The sequence below is a fragment of the Balaenoptera borealis genome (assembly GCF_965194805.1).
Source record: "Balaenoptera borealis genome assembly, chromosome: 14".
NCBI lineage: Eukaryota > Metazoa > Chordata > Mammalia > Artiodactyla > Balaenopteridae > Balaenoptera > Balaenoptera borealis.
The window spans coordinates 17,363,495-17,389,360 of NC_138875.1; the positions used below are offsets into that span (position 1 = coordinate 17,363,495).

Below are 25,866 nucleotides of genomic sequence, written 5' to 3' on the forward strand. Positions count from 1 at the left end.
CCCATCATTGGATGTGGTTGTCCCCCAGAGAAGGAGCATGATCTTGGGTCAGACAGCTCTCTGGCTGTGAAACAATCTCCAGGGAAGGATTCAGCAGAGAGCTATTAGATGCCAACACTCCCAGTAGCTGGGGGAATAAATGCTTCAGTCCTGGAGTGATTGTTGAGGGAGGTGGGAATCTGGGCAGTGTACATGGCAGGCACCCAACACACCATGCTTTCTACACACTAGAAGACAGGATAAGGAGAATGCATAACTTATTTTAAAAGCATAATTTGAAACGATATATGCACCCCAATGTTCTCTGCAGCACTATTTACAATAGTCAGGACATGGAAGCAACCTAAATGTCCATCTTCAGAGGAATGGATAAGGAAGAGGTGGTACATATGTACAGAGGAATATTACTCAGCCATAAAAAAGAATGAAATAATGTCATTTGCAGCAACATAGATGGACCTAGAGACTGTCATACTGAGTGAAGTAAGTCAGACAGAGAAAGACAAACATCATATGGTATTGCTTATATGTGGAATCTAAAAAAATGGTACAAATGAACTTATTTACAAAACAAAAATAGAGTCACAGATGTAGAAAACAAGCTTATGGTTAGCAGGGGGGAAAGCGGTGGGGGGGAGCGGATAAATTGGGAGATTGGGATTGACATATACACACTACTATATATAAAATAGATAACTAATAAGGACCTACTGTATAGCACAGGGAACTCTTCTCAATACTCTGTAATGACCTATATGGGAAAAGAGTGGATATATGTATATGTATAACTGATACACTTTGCTGTACAGCAGAAACTAACACAACATTGTAAATCAACTATACTCTAATAAAAATTTAAAAATATATATATATTCTGAATTTTCAAAAAAAGCAAAAGAGCTTTGTTTTAAAAAAAAGAAATCTGGAAAACTAGTAGAAGTCAGAGAAATCTTTCATTAGGGTTTTTGCTCTAATTATTATCATTATTTTTAGGGTTTTAATCTTTCAGATGTCAGGTGTTCTTTAGCCCAGCAGTCTTGTTTGCTGTAGTTGTATTAACTGCAACTGGAGAGCTGCCTGGATTATCAGTACTGCCCACCAATGCCCCTCAGGTTGTAGGTGTGAAGTAGTTTACATACACTCAAATCACATAATAACTTGGACTCCCATAAATTCCTATCTTATAACATACCCTCCATCTTCCTAATTAATTTCCATTTATTCTTCAAGGCCCAGCCCGAATGCTTCCTCTCTCAGAAGCCTAACTTGACGCTACCCTACCAGAATTAGTCACCTCTGTGTTCTCATAGCCCTTTGCCCATCTCTGTTCTTCATACTTATTCCATAGTGTTTACGGTCCTTTGCTAGATTGTGAGCTTACCAGTGAGAGGAAAATAGAACATATGCTTGGCATATATTAAGATTCAGTAAATGCTCGTAGACTGAATAATGTTTCATGTGGTATCTTTATTCATAAATTTTCACTAAAACTTCAAGTGTCACTGGGTGGCTCACGTTTTAGATAACACACTTCACATTTGGGTAAATGAAGTGCTAAGTCATTCTGAAGCTGGTCAAAGCAAGAAGATATTGGCAACAGAACTTACACATTATTTCCTTTGCTTTGGTGATTTTGTGAAACCTAACCTATAATACTCTGTCCAGAGTCTTGCTCTATTTTGATGGATGTATATTTCAAAGCTACTCATATAAGTAACTCAAAGTCATCCCTGATGTCCCTGATGCTAAGATACTTCCTTTTTCAGGAATCAGTCATAACTTCAACAGCCATAATCAACCAGTCCCATCCGCTGGTATATATTTCGGCATCTCCTCAGTGTCTACAAGTTTTGGTGAGCAGCAAGATGGCAACACACAGCAACATGACGAAGAGCCTGGCGAATACAGTTGGAACCACAGAGACTCCTCTTCGGGTAAGATGTTCAGACCTATTACTGGAGTCTACATAGGGATAAAATACAATACAAAACCCAACAGTGTTTTCCAAAGAACACATGTAATTTACAATCTTATTTATCCATGCTCAGTAAGGACTTCTAAATGTCTACTAAAAATAGTAGCTCACACTTCTTGAGTGCTTACTATGTGCCGCTCTTGTAAGCACTTTACAGGCATACTCTCATGGATGTAACAAATGCAATACATGTTTGATACTCACTACAAATCAGGCATGAGCTGGATTCCTGGTCTTCTCTGGGAAATCTCAGAATACTGAGGAGTCGTGGCTGGCTGTGCTCTCCTTTTGAAACAAATAAAACAAAAACTCTCCAACCAGATCTACTCAGAATAGAGATTTTTTTTTTTTTTTTTTTAATGAGAAAGAAGGTATATAAATTAAGGGTATATTTTCACCATTATTTTAATCATGATGTTGCTTGTCCTTGAGGAAACTGAGTGTTACTTTAGATACTTCAAGTATTCAGGATTCCTTTGTCTTTCTGCCTTTGGCTGGAAGGTATGGGCACCATTCGACTTCTTCCTTTTCTTATCTGTAGGAAAGAAACAAATCTGTATCCATTTGATGGAGGTATCTGTCCACAGAACAAATGGATCTAATCTTGCTGGTTAAGAGTGGAGTGAATTGCTTACCTACTTCCTAGAGATGCGTGAGCCTCACTTAGAAGAGCACTAATTAGAATACTTGTATAAATCATTTGCTTAAAGGGATTTGGAAAACTAGAAACAATTCAAGTTCCAAAGGCACTCTTTTCTCATGTTAATGACTGAACCGAATGTGAAGGAGGAGCTAAGATTTACAAGGCATCAGGGCAGCAGCAACAGGAATCAAAAAGCAAGATTCTGAGATGTTACCACAAGACGATGTAACCACTCCAAAAACAATCCACGTCCAAGAAAAAATGTACGAAACCCAGAAATCTTAACAACTTTTTAGGCATTCACTATTTCACACTGCTGCCTCTATAAAATTTAAGGTTTGGTTAACGGAGAACTCTAAGCTTAAAGCACACAATGGCGAGCGCTGTTCATTTAAACGGTTCCAAGCACGAACCTCTCTGTAGTCTTTTTCAGTTTGTAAACAGCAGAAAGAACTGAACATCTAATTTCTGAAATTCTTCTGGCTTTTCTTTTTGACCTTTGGTATTTGTATGTATTGACGATCTCTAAACCATCGTACAAAAACACCTTGAAGTGTCAAGCTTTAAAAATGAGTCTTCTTTTCTCTTTCTCCTGTGCAGCTTGGATTATCTTGGCCTTGTCAAAATACATTCTCTAGTTAGAGGTTGGAAATATTTCCCTCCTGGCTCCAGAGTATTGATTTTCTTCAACACTCAGCTCTGTCAGTCAGCCGAAGGGGTGAAAGGTGAAAGTTCACCCAGCACTGCTTGGCTTTACCTTCCTATTAATGTCATGCCCTTTCCACATTTGATCAGTTTATGTGATCACCAATCATAAAGAACTGTTACTGCCCCTGTTTTCCCTATAAGGATACATTCAAGACATCAGGAGATGTTAAAACACTTCCTGGGATGGACAGTAGGCCTTTGAATAGGGCCAGTGATGTAGTCAACTCCTTTAATGCTTGTCTATTTCTTAAAGGAAACTGTATTGTTACATGATGATTCACTCAGTTCAATTCTTATCTGAAAATTAAAGAAAACTACATTCACCACTTACCTGACTAACCCTCTGTGAGCGATGATGACCTATTTTGTTACTCTTGCTTTTTCTGAAAACCAATTATACCCTTTTCCTCAGGGATTCAAATTCAACTCCAAACGGAGTATTAAATGAAATGAATTTAATGATCTCAGCCCAGCCCCCCACCCCAGGGCAGCCAAGCCGTGTCATCAAATCTGACAAGATAAAATTTGGTACGATTAACAGTCTATTTAGGAGCAATTTAAGGTGGAGCTAAAGCAACAGGCACGCAATTCCCTTGCCCAAACCACAGAGGGTGCTGTTGAGTCTTGGTAGGAGTGTGGTTCTCACTTCCACAGCTGGGAGAGAGACTCCCTTACTGCTCTGCTCTCCTTTGTGGACAAGTTTGCCTTTCCTGAAGCTAGCTCTCCAGGGAAATGAATAATCATCAGACAGAAATAGAAGGCTTAATTTGGTACCAAAATTGGGAGAAAGCATATGGATCTCAACTGAGAACGTTTAAGAGTGAACAACGTTTTTAATGAGAAAAACAATCTTCAGTACAATTCAGTTTTATTTAACACACGTAAGTACACAGGGACATTCAGCACATATAGAATCTGTTAAGTGGAGTCATCAAGAAATGCCTTGAGAGGCAGACATCTTATGTCACGTGCTGTACACAGTGAGTGAGTTCAATCATTACATTTTCATACAGGTATCGCATCATCTTTCGCTTGTAAATTACCAATGAAGCCACATATGTCTCTATGTTTACAAGGACAGGTCCAAATACAGTGCCAACAAGATCAATAAGACACCAAAAGCGTACACTTGGGATGACAAGGTAAAGTTTACCTCAGTGCTGAGAAAAATCTGAGCTGTGATGAAGTTTGCAACTGTGGTTGTCAAAACAGCCAAGGAGAGATTGGTGTGAACAAGAATGCAGGTGTTGGTTTAGCAGTTAGAGGTGTCTGTCTCGCCGTCAGATACCATCCACCCCAGAGTTTTACACTGTAATGCTCTAGGGGCCAACAGTTTTGGCCATCTGTGCAGCCCGGCTGTGTGGCCAGCTGGCCGAGGCCCACTGCCCAGGTATTTGGCTCCTAGGGCCCTCACAGCTTTGTTCTAACCCTCCATGGGGTGTGCCGTCCATGCTTTGGGGTGGCCTGCCCGCAGTCTCACACCTTCCTCCTGATGCCCTGAACATTCTGTTTAAAAAAAAAAATCTCTAAGGTATACTTTTACACTTCATCATTCCAAAGCAGCTTTGTAGTCTAGAATAAATTAATCCCCATTTCAGTTCATAAAGTGAACACGTGCTAGGTACTCGCACTGAAGACTCGGGAAACCACTGGAAAAACCGAGAGCACCTCTTGTTCTCCTCAGGTTTCTCTAGCTATATCGGGCACAACAGCATGTTCACCAAACAAAGCAAGTCTACGTTGTATAGTTGTGAGTTTCTTCCTGGGAAGCTACATATATAATCTTTATAAATACAATGTACATGCATTATGGCATAAATTCACTTTTTAAGAATACGTAAAGTCTAAAACCAAGGTATAGGATGGGTTTGCCATCACTAGAAATGACAAACTTCATATCGATATGAAAGAGATGTTCTAGTGGTCTTAATTTCCTAACATGTTCTTTAGAAATCTGTTTCAATAAAATAACAGATGTATTTGTTCCTGGGCTGTGACCCTACTTTTTTTGTATATTATATAAACTCTGACAAGCTATGCTTTTTAAATTAGACACTCCCATTATCATTTTGGTTGCTTTGTAAACTTCACGTATTTTTTCTGAATTTAATAAATCATTTTCTATTTTTGTATTTAATAAACCATTTTGCCCAATTAACCAACCAATCAACAACCAACCAACCAACCAAATCCCCAACTATATACAGAGCAAGGTTTATTAGGAGCAAGTCATCCAAAATATTATTTTACAGAATTTTTTTTTTTCCATTACTATGAGCAAGAACCAGCATAATCTGACATAAGGAGAAGAAAGTGACCTAGTTAAAGCTTACCTGGAAGTGTGATGAACACCCTACTGCAATGTTCGGATAGATTCGGAAAGATTGAGAGCCTCCACATTTGTATACACAGTTAGCCCTCCGTGTACTCTGCCATTTTATATCAGGGACTTGAGTATATGTGAATTTTGGTACCCTCAGGGGTCCCGGAACCAATCCTCCACAGATAACCGAGGATGACTGTATGCTCCTGAATGCTTGTGCCATAGTTAATAATTTTCTAGGATACTTGTTTAAAAGAAATGCTGTCTTAGCTTTCCTTTAACTGATCAGTAGTAGTTTGAAGGCTGAATTGTAACTATTACATGATAGCTGACTTACGGGAACTGCAGGTCTGTGAAGTTTCTGGAAGGAAGGGGTAAGCTCTTTCTTAAAAAGATCTGTAGCCAACGAATCTTCTTTTCAGGTATACGCTATGCTTTCAAACTTGGTTCTTTATTACAAAAGTCCATTTAAGAGATTATAGTGACTGGATAATTATATTAACTAGATCATAAGTAGTGATCATTTTGATTTTGAGCTATTAAATACAGTATCACTTAAGCGGGATATGAGCATTTTAGAAGGCTAGGTGTCTGGGAAACTGTAGTCTCCACAAGGAAAATTTGTGTGTGTGTGTGTGTGTGTGTATTTTCTCATTAATCTCCAATCGGTTAGGTGTTAATAAAGAAGGTAGTGGCTAAACCCTAGGAAATTGGATTGAGTAATTGCCTAGCAATCTCCCGGAGAAAAAAACCCCACGTAAACACAGAATCTTTCTGGTAAACAATAGCACGTTTTAGGGAATCCAAAGGAAAATAGTGTCAATAATTAGGACTGCCACATGACCTCAAAACCCAATGTCAGAACAACCAGCTTCCAACAGCATTCAGAGGTGGGGTTCAGCGTGAGGAAACCGCTGATCGGGGCTGGCAGTGCAGTCACAGTGGTTATTGATTTCCGGGCTTCTGGTGCACCGAGCAACGGGACCGCTGGCTGCCCCGCCCGCTGCGGCGGTGAGAAGCGACCTGGGGACGGGACGGCCACTTCCTGCGGAGCGACGTGTGCATGCCTCAGTCAATAGGTGGCACGAGCAGGAGTCTGCCCCCGGGGACCATGCGGAGGGACACAGACCCGGCTGTGCCCCCCATGACCCCGGCGGGGGTGGGCACTGAGGAAGGACGGGACTCTGGGCTTGGAGACCTGGGGGAACGGGGACGGGACGCAGACACGAGCCCTAGACCATGAAGCGGTGCTCCCTGCCGTCGTGGGCCATGAGGATGACGTTGCGATTGGAGGTCCAGATGAGCCGGGCCAGCCTGAGGGCATTGTGGGAGCCGGGGGACGCCGGCTGCACGGGGGGCACCTGGTAGGTCTTAACACAGCGCAGCTGGGGTGCCGAGTTCAGCATGCCGATGCTCCCCAGCAGGGAGGTGTTCATCTGGAGGGACACGGGGACAGGAGAGCACACGTGTCACTGCAGGAACCGCTTCCCTTTCCCCGCCACAGAGAGGGGTTCGAGGGACACACCCTTGCGGTCACTTTCTCCTCCATCATGAGGCTTCACGGTCATCTAAGAGTCTATTGTTAACCTCTAAAGGGCTCCTTTCAGTGTATTTGAAATTGTTCTGATGCTGTTACAGCAAATGCGTAAACCCAGAGAGATTTTACCTGGTGGGTAGAACTGGACAGCAGGAAAGCCCATCCATCTTTAAGAAGGCAGCTAAGTGATACATTTTAATAAAACGGTTCAATCAGACAATATTGGGAAACAGTGGGTATTTCAAATGGCAGACTTTTCTGTTCTTTAGTAATAATGCTCACTGCATCCCCTGAAGAATGAGCCCCCAAAGACAAGTTTGGGGACTTAGAATTCGTTTGAGAAAATGACGCAAAGTTAAGCAGTAGACAGAGTAATAGGTGACCAGATCAAAGCTCAAAACTTACCCCGCTTCTCATCGCTACCTACCACACCTTCCCTCCTCACCTGCTTTTTAAAAAATCCAATCTCTGGAAAGCTCTAGTTTATCTTGGAGGAAAAAGCAAGAATCAACCACCTCTCAACACTGCACGTGTGGCCCACTGTTTTGCTGCCACGCTAAAGAAAGCACACTCTAACGCTTTATTGGCAGGATGTTTTTATCAGTTGGTGATTTCTGCTTTTTGGGCAGCTTTTCTGGCTTTGACTTGAGTTTTAAGTTCTCTTAATTTGTTCACGTAAATGGAAAATAACATGGAAATTATGGCTCATGAACAACTATGCGTTCATGTCTAAGTGCTAAATGCTGAATGGCCGTTATCTAAGTGAACTGTCATCTGAGCGACTGAGTCTGAAGAATCCTTTAGATTCTAAATATTACTTAACATTTTTTCAATATTCATCTTTTGTGCTATTACAAAGCACGTGGCAAGCACACTGACCATCAGGAAAGAGGGCTTGGGAATAATATTTTTCTTTGCACTAATTTTCATGTCCAGTTCTTCTCTCCAGCAGTACCTCCACCTGAATGTACGTGACTCTAGGGACTTGCGTGAAGCATGCAGATTATGCTCCAATGTGTGCACACGGTTGACGCAGGAAACCTTGGCGTGTCCTAGGACATTTAAGGTGTGATATTGCTGATATCATGCTCTGCATTTGGATCAGTGCAAAATATAAGCCATTCCTTTCCCGGCCCTTCTCAGAAGCAGGATGGTGTCAGGGGGTGTAAATCATGGCATCTCTGGCGGGACGCGTGCAGGCTCCACTGACATTTTCACAATTTAAATCATCTTGAGTAATAACCCTTTTAAGATGACTAATGTTACTGATTTTCCTGCATTAATAATAGTGCCGAACACAACACAGAGGTGAAAAAAAATCACTAGTGTACGAGGTCACATTTTAAAACCAAATGTATGATTATCATTAACTCTTTCTGTTAAAGTGCAGTTAACATTTAAAGCCAGGCAGTACCTTACCGTCATCCTCTAAGAACCTCTTTCCTTGCGTCCTTCCCTCCTTTTTCCAAAAACTCCATAAAAGATAAAAATCAGGGCCTTATTGCTTTGTGGAGGTTCCCAAATAGCTTAAACATAAATAATGACGGTGAGCTTGATTTGCTAGTTCTCACTTGTACAAAGAGTAACAGTACATCATTATTTAGTCCTCTTACAGAGCAGATCCAAATGATCCAGAAAATTGCCGGTTAAAATTAACTGGCACCAACAGGCATACTGTGCTTTTAAAAAATCTAATTTCTCAGTTGATAAATAACTACAAAGTATTTTTCATTCTTTATGGATTTTCTATGAAAACGTGTATGAAGCTTGATTTCTGCTGGTGGCTCAAAAAGCTAGGGGCATCCGATAGGCTCAGACACATCCTTATTTTTAATTCCTTCCTTCAAATTTAGCCACGTACAAGAAGTGGGTTGAAGGCTAAAGTGGGCAGGGAGAGAACATCTTACTGGAATGTGACAGGTGGAAAGATTTCCCAAAAAAGTCCATTATTATATCTGCGTTCTCCTTACAAGCTGAATCATCCTTCAAATGATTGATAAATGCTTTGTTAGGGTCAAACAGCCTTCCTGCCTCAGAACAGGGCTATGTGAAATTCTACACAGTACGTAACGATTATGGTAGAAAACAGATGGAAAGACAAAGACTCTCATGTTAACTATAATTTGTTGTTCCTCAGACCATCCTTTTCCTATGATCTCTTCAAATAAGAGATGAATCTGAAGTAGTAAGGGTGGGTATTGATTTTTCCAGTAAGCTCCATCGAAGAACTCTCACCAAAACAACTAGCCATTTTGTTATTCAATATTAATATTTGATCAGAGACTGGCTACAAATTATGCTAAAGTAAAGGCAATCTGAGCCCTGCATGAATGAAAACTACATGGAATTATAATATTTGGTCACATTAGCTTTTTTCTTCACTACCAAGATAATAAATACTCATCGTGGAAAATTCAAACAATAAAGAGAAGTATAAAAAAGAAAGCAAAAATCCCCTGAAATATCATTTCCCAGAGACAATCACTAACCTTTTGGTCAACCACTTTCCAGATCTCCAAGCCTATATCCACATAAGGAGAAGCAGGTTTAAGGAGTTTTACATAAACAGGCTCATATTAAAAGGCAGTTGCACAATCTGCTTTTTTCATTCAACAAAATGTTGAGGGCAATCTTTTTATGTTAATGACTATAGATTTACATCATCCTTTTAAAATGGCTGAATAGTATTCTATTGTATGATGGAATAAAGAAAACTAAATGAAACCAATATCCATCTGATTTATTATTAGCATTCCTGGAAGAGGATACTTAATTGTTGGAGGGTGGTGGTAAAATTCAGGTGAGAGAATGATGGTTGTATTTCATTACTAAACTCTCCTGGCTCAAATACCAATGGATACACTGAAGTGAAATATTCAAATAGTAGGAATACGTTGTTGGAGAATCAAAGGGCTTGAAAGATTGCCAAATGACATCATTTAGCGGCTGAGTATGTAAACGAACTAACGGCAACCATGGCTTTTTCCTTCCCTTTAAAAATAATGCTTCACAAGACCAGTTCTGAGAAAATTATTTTCTGAACACACAGACATACATACAGATGTAATTCATCAAAACAGGAAGTGTTTTAATGCTATTCTCAGTGTAAGTAATGTTGCACCCAAACCTTTTACTAAGTCTCACTTGAGTAATTATCCAACCAGTAATTCTCATTAACACTCATTTCTCAGCAAAGATTTTAATAGCTGATGGCTTTTGTGAGGCTCTATATTAATAAGGCTTCATTAAGTTTTCAAAATATATTGCAGTACATTTACTGGAATCATATAAAAGTATTATCATACATCATTAGACCTAAACAATATGTATATAAATAAATCAGCCAAGCCCATTGGGGGAGAGCCACGGTAGATCTAACACTGCTTTTTGGACTCTCTTTAATTCAAATAAAAACCCACTATACTTCTGGAAGAGGTTTTATTGTATTTTCTTGAGAAAGCTGAAATGATATTTCTGTGTCTTCCACTTAAATTTTAAGACCAAGCTGGGTATAATTTAAGCAGGGAAGAAATGGGCCACATTTTAAATTCTGACATTGGGTTTAGAGGCAAGAAAGACCTGGGTGTTGCCTGAGTTGCTTGGGTGCTCTGTCCACTGAACACACACCCCTGCAAGTAACACAAGGTGCCCCTGGAGAAGAGCGTGCAGACAAGGAAAGGAGCTGGGCAGAGCCGCGTGGACAGACACGTGGGGTTAAGTGCACTTGGTGAAGCCCAGAGGCAACGGCAGGAGCCTGAACTGGAGGACAGAAAGAGGTGTTTCAAAAAGACAGCATCTAAGGAACGATCTTGATCTCCAGGGTGAGGAAGATGCTAACGATAATTCCATCAATGAGCCGGGCAGCAACTCTGATAAACATAGAAAAAGATTCAAGGAAGGGATGAACATATCCAAATAGGACTCTGAAGACCTAGATAAGGGGGAAAAGGTTTATCCCTTAGACATTCAGGAAAATACTGGGGAAAGTTTCACATCTGGCCAATTTAGGAGGTATCCCTTTATATAAGGAAGTATATTTTCTTAGCAGGAAGAAAAATTGAACAACAAAAAAGAAGAGATCTGGTTTTGTTTATTCCCAAGAATAAAGCATGGGGCGAACACAAGCTCCTGGAAAGCAGGGACCCGAGACTGCTTGGTTCCATGTCCCTAAAGCTAGGCTGGCACCCAGCGCTTCCACACCGGATACATGCCAAATGAAGGGAGTTTCACATGGACACTCCTCTGGGATTTCAAGAGAACAGGAAATTCAGGAAAATGTGTATCAAAGTACAGTTGGTGTCACAGACACCACTGCGTTAGCAGAAAAGAACAGTTGGTAGAGACACTGTCTACAGGACCAGTGTTGCAAGAGTTGTTTATGGACTTGCTGTGGGATTTCAGTAGAATAAAATACGAGTCCTGGGGTTACCCACTAGGAAAAATGAAGACTCGGTGACATCTCTAAGGAAAAGTTTAATATGAGCCACTTAAGATGCTGGAGATATATTCTGGAAGAAAGGATAATAAGAAAACAGACTGGAAAACTAAATTAGATGAAAAGTAGAAAAGGCTAGGACAGATCTGGAAGTTGTCATGCTTCAATAGCATGTGGTTAATTAAGCAATTTATTGTATCTGTTTTACATTACATTAGCTATTGAGTTTTTAAAAATCATCGTCACGTTGTGAAGTCTTGTTTAAACTTTTATTTGCTTTTTTAGCTTTCAGAGCAATAAACTGAATCTCATAAAACATACTTGCATCCTAGGATAGGTAACAGAATTTTCCATTAACTTGTGGGCGGGGGGGGGTTGGTAAGGTTTAACTTTTTTGTAGTTATCAGGAGTAAGGTAATTAAAAAGAAGATGGGATGGAGATTAATCACTGAGGATGAAACAAGTTCTACTGTAAAACTCAGTTGCTCAAATTAATATTCACTGTAATCATAATCAAACAGAGCTGTTCTCATGTACTGCCAGTCAGTGATACTCAGATTTTTGAAAGTGTTTTAATAGCTTGGAAATGAAGAGCATTATGTGGAAATTCAGAAAGCAAACGAAAATGAGATAATACAAATGAGGCATGAAGTTAATAGGAGGCTGCCCTTTCCCCTGTGCCCTGTTGGCGTTGTCTGGATGCCTTGTGTAAATTAACAGCCTGAGCAGTGCTCCTTGCCCCAACTCCTTCCAGGCCAGGCCCTCACTTACATCTGAATGATGCCTACCTCTCTCCAAACACCCACCCCTCCCTACCCTGAACGCCTGGCCCTTCCTTGACGTCGTCACCGTGTCTCAGCTCAGGTGTTGCTGCCTCTGTGAAGCCGGCCCACAGCCTTACTCCCAGGTTCCCCCTGTATCGTAATTACTTGCTTATTTACTTGTGTCTCCCTCAGACTGAAAGCTTGGTGAGAGCAGACCCCCTCTTCCTAGGTTGCTAATTGTATTCTCAGTAGCCCCTGCATGCTGGCAGCTGGCACATAATCAGCAAGCAATAAATACTTGATATCTGTTGAAAGAAGGGAGGGAGGGCCCAAGGGAGGGTTGGTGGGTAGGTCACCAGGGAACCTTTCCCAGCAAAAGCGGATCATGCACCACACACCAAGACCCTGCAGCATGTGCACTTACCTGCCAGAAAGAAATGTGGCTGTCTGTGTTTGAGTAGGTGGCAAGATATCGTCCATCAGGGGCAAAGGCCACGGCAGTGATTGGTCCCTTGTGACCGTGGATTGTCTGAAATAAAATTCAGAGTCATTCATCGCATGCACTGCAGAGAACTGCTACGCATACAGACGCAAATACATTCAATGCTGAAAAAGTTACGTCATGGATATTAGAGACCATTATGTTCTCTACTTAAAAACTTAGGTTAGAAAAAGAGGAAAAGCAACCAAAGTTCTCTCATTGATACAGCCAGGGGCTTTGATCTTGTTCTGAGGAGTCCACCTGTCTCCTACTGGGGAGGACAGCATGAGTCCGAAGGAAAAGCATATATTAATGGGCAAACCAATGTGTTAATTCATTTATGTCCATTAGAGGGAAGAATTTTACAATTAATTAGGAAGGTGAAAAACTGATCACCATATCTATCCAGGAACTTCATCTGAAATGAAAAACAATCAAAGCTGTATCATAACATCCCCGTTCTGGAAGGAGTCAAAAACTGTAATTTCAACCCCTTAATAATCATACATCTTTCACATTTTATGCTTCATTTCCCACCAATAACACTGTGTTTAAATGCATATGGCCACAATTAGTACACATACATACACGCATGAATTGGAGGTTTGAGCACACATATAAATCAAATGTTATTAAAAACAAGCTAACAGGGATAATTCTAAGCCTTTGCCAAATAGCTATCATTGATTTAACCATGAATAAAAAAAAAAAGGATGTTGTATTTTAGACGCGGTCTTTGATAAAAGGTCTTTACTAAGAAAAAATTACACTCACGTTTAATGATATTAATAGTTACCGAAAAGACTGGGATACTTAGCAAATTAGCATAATACTGTATTGTTTCTACACAAACTATTAAAGACCGTATCTCTACCACACGAAGCAATATTCAGTCTGCTTACAACGGGAGGTTGGTCTCCCCTCTTGGTTTAGGAAGGAATGGGGAAATGTGTTCCCTTAAACTAAGGCAATGCTAGGAAGGGTTGTTTCCATCTGCTGTTTCTTGATGACGAGCTGTGAGCCTTGAGTCTTGGTGGGAGCATCAAGCTCACTGCGTGATTCAGGGCTCCTCCACCTCCGCCCTGCCACACCCATACTGTAAATTTCAGTGAGACACTTCTCACAATTCATATCTGAGTGATTACAATGAGGAAGGGAGACAGGGATGGGGGTGTGAGAACATTCCTCAGTGCTTTTTGGGTTTTGTTCTTTCCTGTCATTAGACAAGGCGCTGTGGGATCCAAAATAATGCCTGTTTTTCAACACTCAGAGGGAAAAAAAATGTTATACTGGTAGCACTGGGCTTTGGGCTGGCAGAGGACACTGCTCTGAGTCAGACCGCCTGCCTTGCCTTTGGGCTCCACTGCTTACTGCGGAAGTTATTTACATTCCTTAACCTCAAGGGCACCCATGTCTAGGAAGCAGAGATGACGATGATGATGTCGATAACGATACTGAGAATGATACTGATAATTCCTGCCTCAAAGAGCTTTGTGAAGATTAAATGAGTTAGTACACGTGTAGCCCTCTACACAATGCATGGCACATAATAAGAATTCAATGAATATTATTAATATTTGTGTTACTCCTCCTTATTTAAAGATGATCAGATGAATATACTTGAAAGTTGCTAAGAGAGTAGATCTTAAATGTTCTTACCACGAAAAAGAAATGGTAGTCACATGATGGTATGGAGGTGTTAGATAACGCCAGGGTGGGTGATCATTTTGCAATATATGTGTATCAAATCATCACGTTGTACACCTTAAACTCACACATGCTATATGTCAATTATATCTCAATAAAGCTGAAAAAAAACATGACCAGGCAAATGTAAACAATCACATAAATCAATTACTTGAGTATGCCATTTAATGAACCCCCCCAAAAATGCCCTAATCATATACGAAACCAGATTATACATATTGGGTTTGACCTGCAAAATGATTTTTAAAAACAGTTTCTGAGCCTATATTCGAATTCATTAAACATCATTTAAAATCAAGATTTCTAGCCTCTCCTGGAAAAGCCCAGGATTGCTTCCACTCTGGCAATCCTGGGCCTTTGCATGTGGCAATATGGGCCAGGCTGAGTGGAGGTGCCCTGTGGGCCTGGGCGTTTGCTCTCATGTCCCACCCCTGACTCAAGCGGGTCTGTGTACCTAACACCCACGGCCTGACTCCCTTATTTCCTGTCTGGTCCCTCATGGCATTTAATGCAACCCTTCCATTAAAAATATTTCATTCAAAATAATTTCTTCCATGCTCTGGGGTCCTGGTATGCATCAAAAGTGTGAGCACACTAAAAGCTCCTCTAAAAGCTTGCCCTTCTTGCAAGCCCCCCCCTCCACCAAAGCCCAGCTCCACGTAGAGGTGGATTCAACCCTCCTGCTGGAGTTTGGGCCCCTAAATCTCAAAGCAGAATGCTAAGCCTACCTCCTTCAGATTAGTATCCCTCCTTAATCAGCAACCAGAATGTGCTCCAGATAAGAAGAGAGTGCAACAGTGAGTAGGCTGTAAACCAGAAGGATGTACCAACCCAATGGTCTCCTTAACATACCTCTCTGTGAGGTTGGCTAAGATGGCCCTGTAGTAAAGGCAGAAAGCCAGGCACACAGGCTCCTAATATTTCATATTATATCTTCATCCTTTATAGTGTTTGAAACGTCCACTTGAATCCTTCCATGTCAGCTGAAGACACTCTTCATTATGTTATCTCGTGTCTCTAATAGAAGATCCTGTGAATTAAGTTCATCTTGGAATTTTCTGCCAGGAAAATGTTTATCTTTCCAGATAAATTTTGTTGGTTTCTTTTATCATGAAAAGATAATTACACAATCTCACACGAGCTTGCTTTCCTGCCAGGAAACTCAGGACTATATTTATGCTCATTCTAGATGTCTAGTAATAAATACTTCCTCCTCATTTCACTAATCACGGTCCTGTTTTCCTTCATTGTTTTTATTGTCAAGGTTAGATACTGAGTTTAATGTGTAAGTTTCTTTAAAGTCTGTTTTGAACAAAGGGGAACTATACTTTAGCTCAGAACACATCAACACACACACACACACACACACACACACACACACACAGTGTGACACTGCGAGGTGCCCCACAGGCTGTCATTCAAAGCAACATAGAGAAAAACCACAGAGTACTGACTGCTGTGTCAGCTGATAGACCTGTTGTCTTATAAGAAAGCAAGTACCACTCATGGTAGCTCAGGGAAGCTCACTATTTTAAATGGTTTGGTACATCTGGTGAGTTCATTACAATCTCAGCCTGAGAGGTGCTTCAGTCCCCAGTGTAATGGAAATGTTGCCATTGTCTTTTGTTCAGAATCTCTGAATTTCTCTCAGATCTGCACAGGCACCACCTGAACTGACTTTAACCCTCTATTCTGGCATTAGATGCAGCTGTGCGCGGATCACAGTGAACTTGGAAGTGCTTTGTGATGGGGCAAACCCAATGGTTTGGGATCTTAAATGCTCAACCAGAAAGAACATTTTCCAAAACAACGGGTTTCAAAGTAAAAGGAGGCTTGGTTTACTTTTTATACGTGGATGAGTATCATATGCCTTGTTATATTTTTAGTCAAAGAAATTGCTGTCTTGAAAAGACAGAAATGGAATATAAAGAAATTAATCTAATTCAAGAAGTGCTATGAACAATAAAAGAAATCAAGCAATTATCCCTAGCAGGAGACAGAGTGCTGAATTGTTAAACACTCTCTCCCCCTTTTTCTTATGAAAGAAAAGGAACTGAGAGGCCTCATTAATAAGGAGCAACGCTTGCACTTACCCAACAGTTTTTAACAGGCACATTCAATGTGCTCGGCAAAGAAGTATAATTAACCCTGTTGTACAGAGGAGGAGAGACACGGATTTCCAAAATGATTTGGTCAGCATCAATACAAGTTATGACTGTCTAGAATATTCTCTAAAACTGCTGTCTCTTCCTGGAGTTCTTGCTAATTCGGCTTCCAAACGTCAAATTTGAGAATTGAAACCAAAATGGAGGACTCTACTGCACCCACTCTACAGACTGAACGAGATCAAAGAGAACATCTATTAATTTCCAGGTCTCATCACTTCTTTAAAGGGGAGGAAAAAAACCCAGCCAAACAAAATTTCTTACTTGTAACATAAATTCTGAAGAAAAGATTTCCAAATGTAGGTACAATTTTGCTATCAAAAATACCATCACAAGGGAAAGACTTATAAAGGACTGACCCATGTATTTTGTCTAACAGTTATTAAACTAAAAAATAAAAAGGACTTTGACCGAACTTTCACAGCCCCAGGGCCTGTAGGGCCTGCGAGGGAAGGGGCCACCCTGGTCGCAGACCTTCTCGGGGAGCAGCATGGCTGGCTCAGGGGTAAAACAGGCAGTGACAATGTGAGGGGTGATTGAAAGGTCTGCTGAGCTGCAGGTGCGTCCCCAGTTGGCTGCGCATGGTCTCTGAAATTTCTACAAATACAATTATGCTTTCAGTTGAGGCATTTTCCCTAGCGTGTGCTCTGGCAGACAGCAAACAGGACAAACCTGCTTTCATGAGATACAAGCATGGCAGATGCCTTGAGTTTAGGGTGAGCCTGAATGAAGTGCCCATCTGTGTACACACGCAGGAAATAGCTGGAGACAGGCCAGATATCCAGGGAAGTGAGTGCTTAGGAAGTGAGGATGAGCCCCGAAAAGGAAAGGAGAGGTAACAGCAAAGACCTACAAATACCTACATTTTCCTAGGGCTGGTCCCTTACTGATAACAAACAACGCTAAGTGAGGTTCAGGACACGCTCTCCTCTGTACCTGAAGCACCAACCAAACATTTCGCATCTCTTCCCAACGGCAGCCAAAGTCAGGAAAAGGCGGAAGAGGAAGGTGGACCAGGGTCTGATTTGCATGCCTTTCTGACATCCCAGTACAGGCTGCTGATTTCCTGGCTGACTGGTAGGGAGGTAACGGCTCAAGGCGGAGGGGAGACAAAGACATTGCTCTGACAGCTTTGTTTGTTAGGCAAGGGGAAGACTCATCAAAAAAGAGCCATTTCAAAAGAGTTGAAAAGTTAAGAATTAATTATGTTCAAGAAAAAATTACCCCTTTCCTTTCTCCGAAGCAACCAATTTGTGAAAATTGTATTATATATTTAAGGTTCACCTGCTCAAGGAAACAAATGATTTAGGCAGATGATAACACATTAAAAAAAAAGTCTCATCTATGGCCGATTAGAAGGCCAGAGTCAAATTTAATTCCCACTATGAACTAAGCCTTCTGCAGCCTTTTTGTGTGTGGGATCTTAAGGCCATATGACGTGGCCAAGAACATTGAAAGGCCACCCATTTTCTTCCATATGTGCACAGGGCTGCCTTAAAGCAGGCCAGATGAAAATCCATTCTGTTTTCGAATCTCTCTAGAGAAGATGCCAAACCCTCCCGTGAGGACCCCCTTTCTGTGTTTAACACTGTGCTGTCAGGAAATTTTTCCTTTTTCAAATCTAAATCCAAAATGCTACAGTGTAGCCTGCTTCCTCTGTTCTAGCCTCAGTAGAGATGGAGAACAGCTGGTCACCAATCTTAGTATGATAACCTTTTATAGACTTGAAGGCTGTTACTGCAACTTGCTCCTTTTTTACTTATTTATTTTTTATTTTCAGGATTTAAAAAAAATTTCAGTGACTATCACGTAACCTTTCCTTTCAGGTCTCATTTTCCAACTCTTAAAATAATTTCTGTATCTTTTCCTTAAACTTTCTCCAAGCTTTCAAATCATGACATCTTAGAGTTGGATGGTATCTTAAAGGTCAACCACGTCTCAAAATGTGGCATTTCAAAACGGACTGAGTGCTGGAACAGGCAACTGGCTGTCGTTATAGTTTCTCATAACACCATGCAGGAGGCCAGGACTATGCTTATTTTATCACAAACCTGCAACCGTGGCTGGAAAAGCTGGTAAAGTTGTTGGCCTGCAGATGGCTGACACCCCGCAGTCCTCATACTTGTGGGGAGAGGCAGGGTTCCTGAGCCTACTGCTATCATGGTAGATGAAGGAAAACTCTTTTCCTTGACCTTAAACAGAGGTTTAAAGATTAGAAGCTGCCTCACCCCTCTTCACGGGTGGGGAAGGAGGTGGATGGTGGCCCCATTGCTCTCATCAGCAGTCTCTCTTCCTGGGGCCCTGAAGGTTTTCACATTCCCATGAGCTCGCCTGTGCCCCCATAGAGGCAATACCTACCTACAGGTACCATAAATAGGCACTTCTTGAGGAAAGAATCATAAAACTAGGGACCCAGCTCTTTGTCAGTTGGGACACAAAATATGGAAACTAAAAGTATTGACCAAAATGGAAGTAGATGGAAAATGCATTCCAAACATTCTCTAGCATTGAAAGGAGCCCAGCTTCTCTTACTGGCTGTACTATCCGTGACTGTGTAAGCATATCCGCCTCGATGCTGCCCTTTGGTGGTTCTACAATGATTCTGAACAGAGATCTGAGCATTGAAAATGGGTTGTTCAACTCAATAATTTCTTTTCTTGATGGAGGGCCAAGCCAATATTTTTTATTCACATTATGCCAACTCTATATTATAGAGTCAACACATTGTGGCATTTGCCAATCCAAGGGGTATCGGAACGATTCAATGAATTGAGTTATTTTCTATCACTATCTAACTGAAAAGAATATATATTCAGGGCAATGGACAAGTAGATATGATATCATTTTAACATCTTAATGGAAAACAGATTTAAGGATAAATATAATAAAGTTCCCTATCTTAAGCTTCATCATAAGATATAATGCCTCCAGTAAACAGACTTTATTCCCTAAAAATAGCTGCAGCATTTACTGTACGTTTTCAGTTACTGAAAGTTACTTAAATGTCATTTGGGAATAAACTGACTGACACTGATGAATTAAAGGAGATTTTTTTTTTTTTTTTTGATATCTACATATTGGTAATCCTTAAGACACAGGCAATAGTTTTTGAAATTTCTTTGTGGAGGATTATAACCAGCATGTGTGTGCACAACACACTTATCCAGGAATAGTAAGAATCAAAAGATGCTCAAGGGGCTTCCCTGGTGGCGCAGTGGTTGAGAATCCGCCTGCCAATGCAGGGGACACGGGTTCGAGCCCTGGTCTGGGAAGATCCCACATGCCGCGGAGCAACTAGGCCCGTGCGCCACAACTACTGAGCCTGCGCATCTGGAGCCTGTGCTCTGCAACAAGAGAGGCCGCGACAGTGAGAGGCCCGCGCACCGCGATGAAGAGTGGCCCCCGCTCGCCACAACTAGAGAAAGCCCTCGCACAGAAACGAAGACCCAACAGAGCCAAAAATAAATAAATAAATAAATAAAAATTTAAAAAAACAAAAAACAAAAAAACAAAGCAATGAGCAAGCATCCTTGAGTATATGTATTTATTTATAAATGATATATACCTGTGATCTTTTAAAAAAAAAATGCTCAAGATTGCTTCACTATTGTAATTTAGGCATAAGAATTTCAGATTTTTAGGATACTGAGGCTTATATTTTCACTAATATCAATTATACATTATCAAAATTAAATTTAAAAAGGAAGATCTACAAATGAACAAGTAGAGAGTAACCATTTAATAGTTGATTTCCAATCTTAAAATATTGTAGCCATCATAACAGCAACCTCTATGAAAAAAATATGTACTGGTCTTAGGCATAGAGGTTGCTATCCCTTCTATTCAATTGAGGAACTTTTTCAGATTCAAATAAATTTTCCATAAGTCTCACCACTTAAAGTCTTTCTTCCTCTTTTTCTTGCTACAGATAATCAGGAGCTGACCACACATGTGTACCTGTACACACACACACCCGTCTTCTGCTTTACTACAGCAAATATTTTCAGGATGAAGTAACTAAAAATTACCCACTTAAATTATAATAACTGATGTAGTATGTTTGTATTATATGTGAGACTCTTTTAAGCTAAATAATGATAACAGAAGAAAAAAATCTAGTTTGAGACATAATTCCAACCATAACATTTTTCATATACGTTAACATTTTAAAATAGAGTCATATTTAAAGATTATTCATGGATACTCAAATACTGAATGCCTATATGATTTAGATAAATGTGCTTCAGTTTCCAATAAAAAGGATAGAGAATAAATTAATTGTTATCAACTATTCACATTGCTGGTATGAAATAACTGTAAGACATTTATTAAAGTATAACTTTCTGTAGCTTTTAAGAATATGCAAATGTTTTCTATAGATCTCAGACCCAAAGCTAAGTATTTTTTATCATATTTCTGATATAAATCTATTCAAACACATGCTAGAAGTCTTAAAATGAACAAAGTTTTGCTTTTGTATTCTCAGACTATGAAGATCCTGATAAAAAAAATTCTGTTGTTAAATATTCAAAGGATTCCTGAGAAATTGGACCAACATAAAATGGTTATATAATTTTTCAAAGAAGACAGGAGAAAATATTCTTAAAGATAATACTGTGCCGCAAAAGTAAAGCCCAATTGCTTCCACTTGGAGTTCCTTAGGACATGAACTGTCGTATCTCTGCGCCCTCTCAAAAGACTGCAGGCCCTTCCATAGCAGCCTTCAACAGACATGCGTCCACATGAACCAGCAGGGACAGCAATCACATTCCTGAGGAATCGTCCATCCAGATGGACCTCAGCATTTTCGTGGGTTCTGATTTGGGTTAAGGCGAACACAGAAGATGGTTTTGGCTAGAGCCTTAGGACAGGGCCTTCACACATGTGCTCTCCCACCTCTCTTTGGCCTGGTACAGTGCCTGGTGACACAAAACTGTCTTATCCAGATTGTACTAATATGGAATTTATAGTTTTCAAAATCACATTTCAAAAGGATCTAATGTTTTCATCATTCCAAAAAGAGAAGTGACTTGAAAGTGTTAATGAAACCTAAAGCATTACATAAATTTCTAAAATTCATACGTGTATTAACCGATATATTACTATATCTTCTGGCTCATATTTATTTTGGAGAATGACAGAGTACATACACTAATAGATAATACAGATTCAAGAATTTTATACTTTTATGTGTGGTTTATTAGGCTCCTTTAACTTATTAAAACAGAAAATCAGATTAGTTTGGAAAGTAACCTAATTAATACTGACCTATATTACAAGGTCTATTTCTTTTGTTAAGTCAAGACATGCCAAATTAGAAAACTGTAAAATCATCCTCCTATCTTTGAAGTATCATTCCATATTTTTAATATTAAAATAGTAATAAAACAATAAAAATATGTAAATTTTTTTCCAAATAGCAACTGAATTTTAAAATATTCCCTGGCAATTACTATGGCAAAATAAGACTGATACTACTTGTCAGCCCTGACTTATTCTTAGACTACCCCATCTTTATCTAGGGGATTAAAATTTGACCTTGTTGCTCTTTTGAATGGGCAAAATTTTCCGAGACACAATTTGCTTATTTGTAAAATAAGGATAATATCTTTCTTGCCTACCTCATGGGATTCAATATTTTTTGGAGAAATGTACTTTAAAATGTTTATCAAGAGCTTATTATGTTATAAGCCCCATGTTAGATATCAGTAGAAAGATGAGACATGGCCCCTTCCAGTGAATCTAGGAGGAGACTGGGACGGGTTGACAGTAAGCAACTAGTGTGTGATATACGAAATGGCATAACAGAAATGTGTGTTGGGTGCCATGGAAACACAGATGAATAAGCAGCAATTTCTGTTCAGGGGTAGATGTCAAAACAAGGTACAGAAAGAAGGTGGTAGTGGAGTTGAGCTTAAAGGAGAAGTTGGCCTGAAGGACAAGACTTGAAAGGCCCAGATCCCAGCAGATAGGTGAGGCAGACCTGTGAGAGTGAAGATGTGGGAGAGGTCCAGGAATTGTCCCTCTGCCACTGGGAGTGTCAGGGGGCAGAGGACGATGAGGAGGGACAGGTTTGGGGATGAGGGAAAAAGCTAGCTATGGCCAGGCTATAAACTGCCTTTTTTTTGTGCTAAGATATTTGGACTTAGTTCATAGTCCCAAACTACACAGGGAGTTTCCCAAAGTTTTTAAATAAGAGAATGGTCAGATCAGACCAGTTTTAGGGAAATTCTGGCAGAGAGAGGAGAGAAATTAGAGAAAAAGGAATGGTTGGCAGGCAAATATAGTAGGTAAATTAAGAGTTGAATGAAGAACTGGATGCGGGCAGGAAAGGGAGGTCCAACTGGGCGGGTGGTGATGCTGTTTCCTGGACAGGGAAGCATAAGAAAAAGAAAGTGCTTTTAGTGGGGATGTGAGGGGTTGGTGGGACATCATCAGGCGGAAATAACGAGCTTAGTTTGGGACATGTAGATATTAAGGTGGAGGGCTTGAGCAGGTAGCTGGAAATATGTCAGAAAATGAGAAAGAAAAATTTGGAGCTCAGAAAAAGATTTATGGAAGGAGAGACAGATTTGGGAGTTATTAGCACACAGACAGCCGCTGAAGGCGTAGATCCTGCACTCAGCAGTGTTCCTGGCACACAGCAGTCTCTCCGTGACTATCTGTTAAATAACTGAGTGTAAGGGGCTGAGATAACCCATGAACAGCAGAAAGAGTGAAAGGAGCAAAAGGATGCGGTTAAAACGACAGAGGACACTACCAGTGTAAGGCGTGGGCAGAAAGGAAAGAGCTGGTCTATTTTACAATTTGTAGACTTGAATTCTCAGTTTTTAACTAATATTTTTAAGTGACAGATTTCAAAGTTGTCCCCAGCGTACAAGTCACTTTTCAGGTAGAGAATTTTGCGATGAATCACTGCAGTTAATACCCAACAAAATTGCTTTGAAGTTTGATAACAATTTTATATTTTAAATAATAACTCTATATCAAGCAATAATTATTTAACTCAGATCAGTAAATAGTTTATTAAAAAGGCAGATTGCTAGGATCAAAAGCATATATTTGAACTTCTAATTCCAAACAGCCAATACTAATCAACTGAGAAAACTGACAGTCCAATTTCTCTAATTTAACTTTGCTTAAATTTCATCAGTTATCCACAAATTTTGATGTTTCAGAAAGGTCACTATACAATAGGGTTAAGACTTCCCTGAGTATAACTATAAAAAGACAAAAAAGATATACTATTAAAAGGAAAGACAAAAAGGATTTAAAATGGAACTTGTATGTCTGTGTATGTGTGTATGCATATATACACACACATATGTATTTGGTTGCTCACTCTGATATACAGATCCTTTTCAAAAATGAAAGGAGAAATATTTTAACCAAATTAATGATTTATAAAGACTCATATTAATGATCACAATCACTAACTTTGTTCTGATAGAAATTTCACTGATTTACTAGATACATGAACTAGAATCAATGCAAGATATACTGGATAATTTACTACTAATTATAGTCATACAATGCATATTTAAGCAAGCACTCCCTATAGTTTGGTCAAAGAGAAGTCATTTACACATAAAGGAAAATGAATTAAATATCCTCTTGCTGAGAATAAGCTCTACAGGAATATCTATTTGATACCCCTAGAGTGGGAGACATACTGGCTGAAACCTTTTTATCTTTAATGCAATCACATTGTCTAATGATAAGCCAAACTAAAAGGCCAATTCATTATAAAATTCAATATCAGGACCATCAAACTCTTTAGCACTTAATAAGCAATTAATATTTGTCAATGAAAAAATGTTTTGGTAACACAAGGTGAAAATCAATAACCCTAGCCCACTTGTTGCACTCTGTAGCACTGACAAGCTATCCAAATAACTACAATTCTTAAGGGAAACAACTGCTTTGATGTTTTAATTTATGTTCTTCCCAAGGAAACATGAATCCTTTGAAGCTTTTTGTTTATAACTCAGAATGCACTTTGTTAGTAATCTGCTTATAATTGCCATCATGTATGTAACCCACAGATGTGTGTCTTAAAATAACACACTATGACTTATGACAAATACTATTAAAAGCATACTTAATAGTATGCACACTAATTTTATTCACTTTTGAGCAAAAGAATGTAAAACTCAAGCAACAGCCCTCCATTTAATATAATATTTTCCTTTTAGCAGTAAGTATATAAAGAAGGCAGCATGGACACATTTCCGAAGGCTTAATAGATTATATATATGAACTCTGCATTAGCAAAAAGGATTTTTAATAGAAGTATGATTTTTATTTTGGAGTTTTTCTTTAAGAGAATAACGCAAAAAAAGGAAACTAAGTATTACCTATAACGCCACCACTTTTTTTTTGAAGTTCCTGTAATAAAACTGGAAACCCTACCCAACTATTCTTACTAATTAGATCCCAAGCCTCAGAAGAACCACCATGAGCCACTTGGCATACATCCTTCTAGACTTTCTATTAGCTTGTCTTTGAAATCATAAAGTTTAGCAGTTTTTTTCTAGTATGAACAATATGGTATTTCTCTACACTATTTTATTTTTTTTAATAAAAATATTTGTTCAGAGATGAGACTTGTAGTTGTCAAATCATTTTAAATGTTAAAATTAAAATTGTGCACCATGTGGTGAGTGTATGCTCCTTCCCACCCCCAAATCTGCTTCTGCTTTAAAAAACAACAACAAAAAAAGAGAAACATTATTTAACACATTTAATTGCGTGTATAGCTTGGAAAAGGTAGAGACTCACTAACTATTTTTGTAAAACAATAAAAGGAATAAAAGGCAGGTGTGCTCTTTTAAAGGGGAGGGTTCTTGAGAACCTTCAAGATGGCGGAGGAGTAAGACGTGGAGATCACCTTCCTCCCCAAAAATACGTCAGAGATACATCTACATGTGGAACAACTCCTACAGAATACCACCTGAACGCTGGCAGAAGGCCTCAGACTTCCCAAAAGGCAAGAAACTCCCCACATACCTGGCCGTGTGGCTGACAGGGTCTTGGTGCTCCGGCCAGGTGTCAGGTCTGAGCCTCTGAGGTGCGAGAGCCGAGTTCAGGACATTGGTCCACCAGAGACTTCCTGGTCCCTCGTAATA

The 25,866-nt window shown here is 39.8% G+C and overlaps 1 protein-coding gene and 1 long non-coding RNA gene across 7 annotated transcripts in view; one reads left to right on the forward strand and one right to left on the reverse strand.

Moving 5' to 3' along the window:
• Positions 1-4,139: 4,139 nt before the first annotated feature.
• The window catches only part of WDR7 (WD repeat domain 7), a 354,441-nt gene continuing 332,714 nt past the window's right edge, over positions 4,140-25,866 (reverse strand). For all 6 annotated transcript variants that reach the window (XM_082353717.1, XM_082353718.1, XM_082353719.1 and 3 more), the window contains 2 exons: positions 12,810-12,914; positions 4,140-7,085 (listed from right to left, as the gene is read on the reverse strand). In XM_082353717.1, coding sequence (XP_082209843.1) covers positions 6,882-7,085; positions 12,810-12,914 — 309 coding nt within the window. In that variant the 3' untranslated portion in view covers positions 4,140-6,881. The remainder of the gene's footprint in view (positions 7,086-12,809; positions 12,915-25,866) is intronic.
• LOC309610650 lies at positions 12,921-25,643 on the forward strand. The gene is made up of 2 exons (XR_014234104.1): positions 12,921-17,616; positions 17,718-25,643. It is a non-coding gene; the product is annotated as an uncharacterized lncRNA (long non-coding RNA).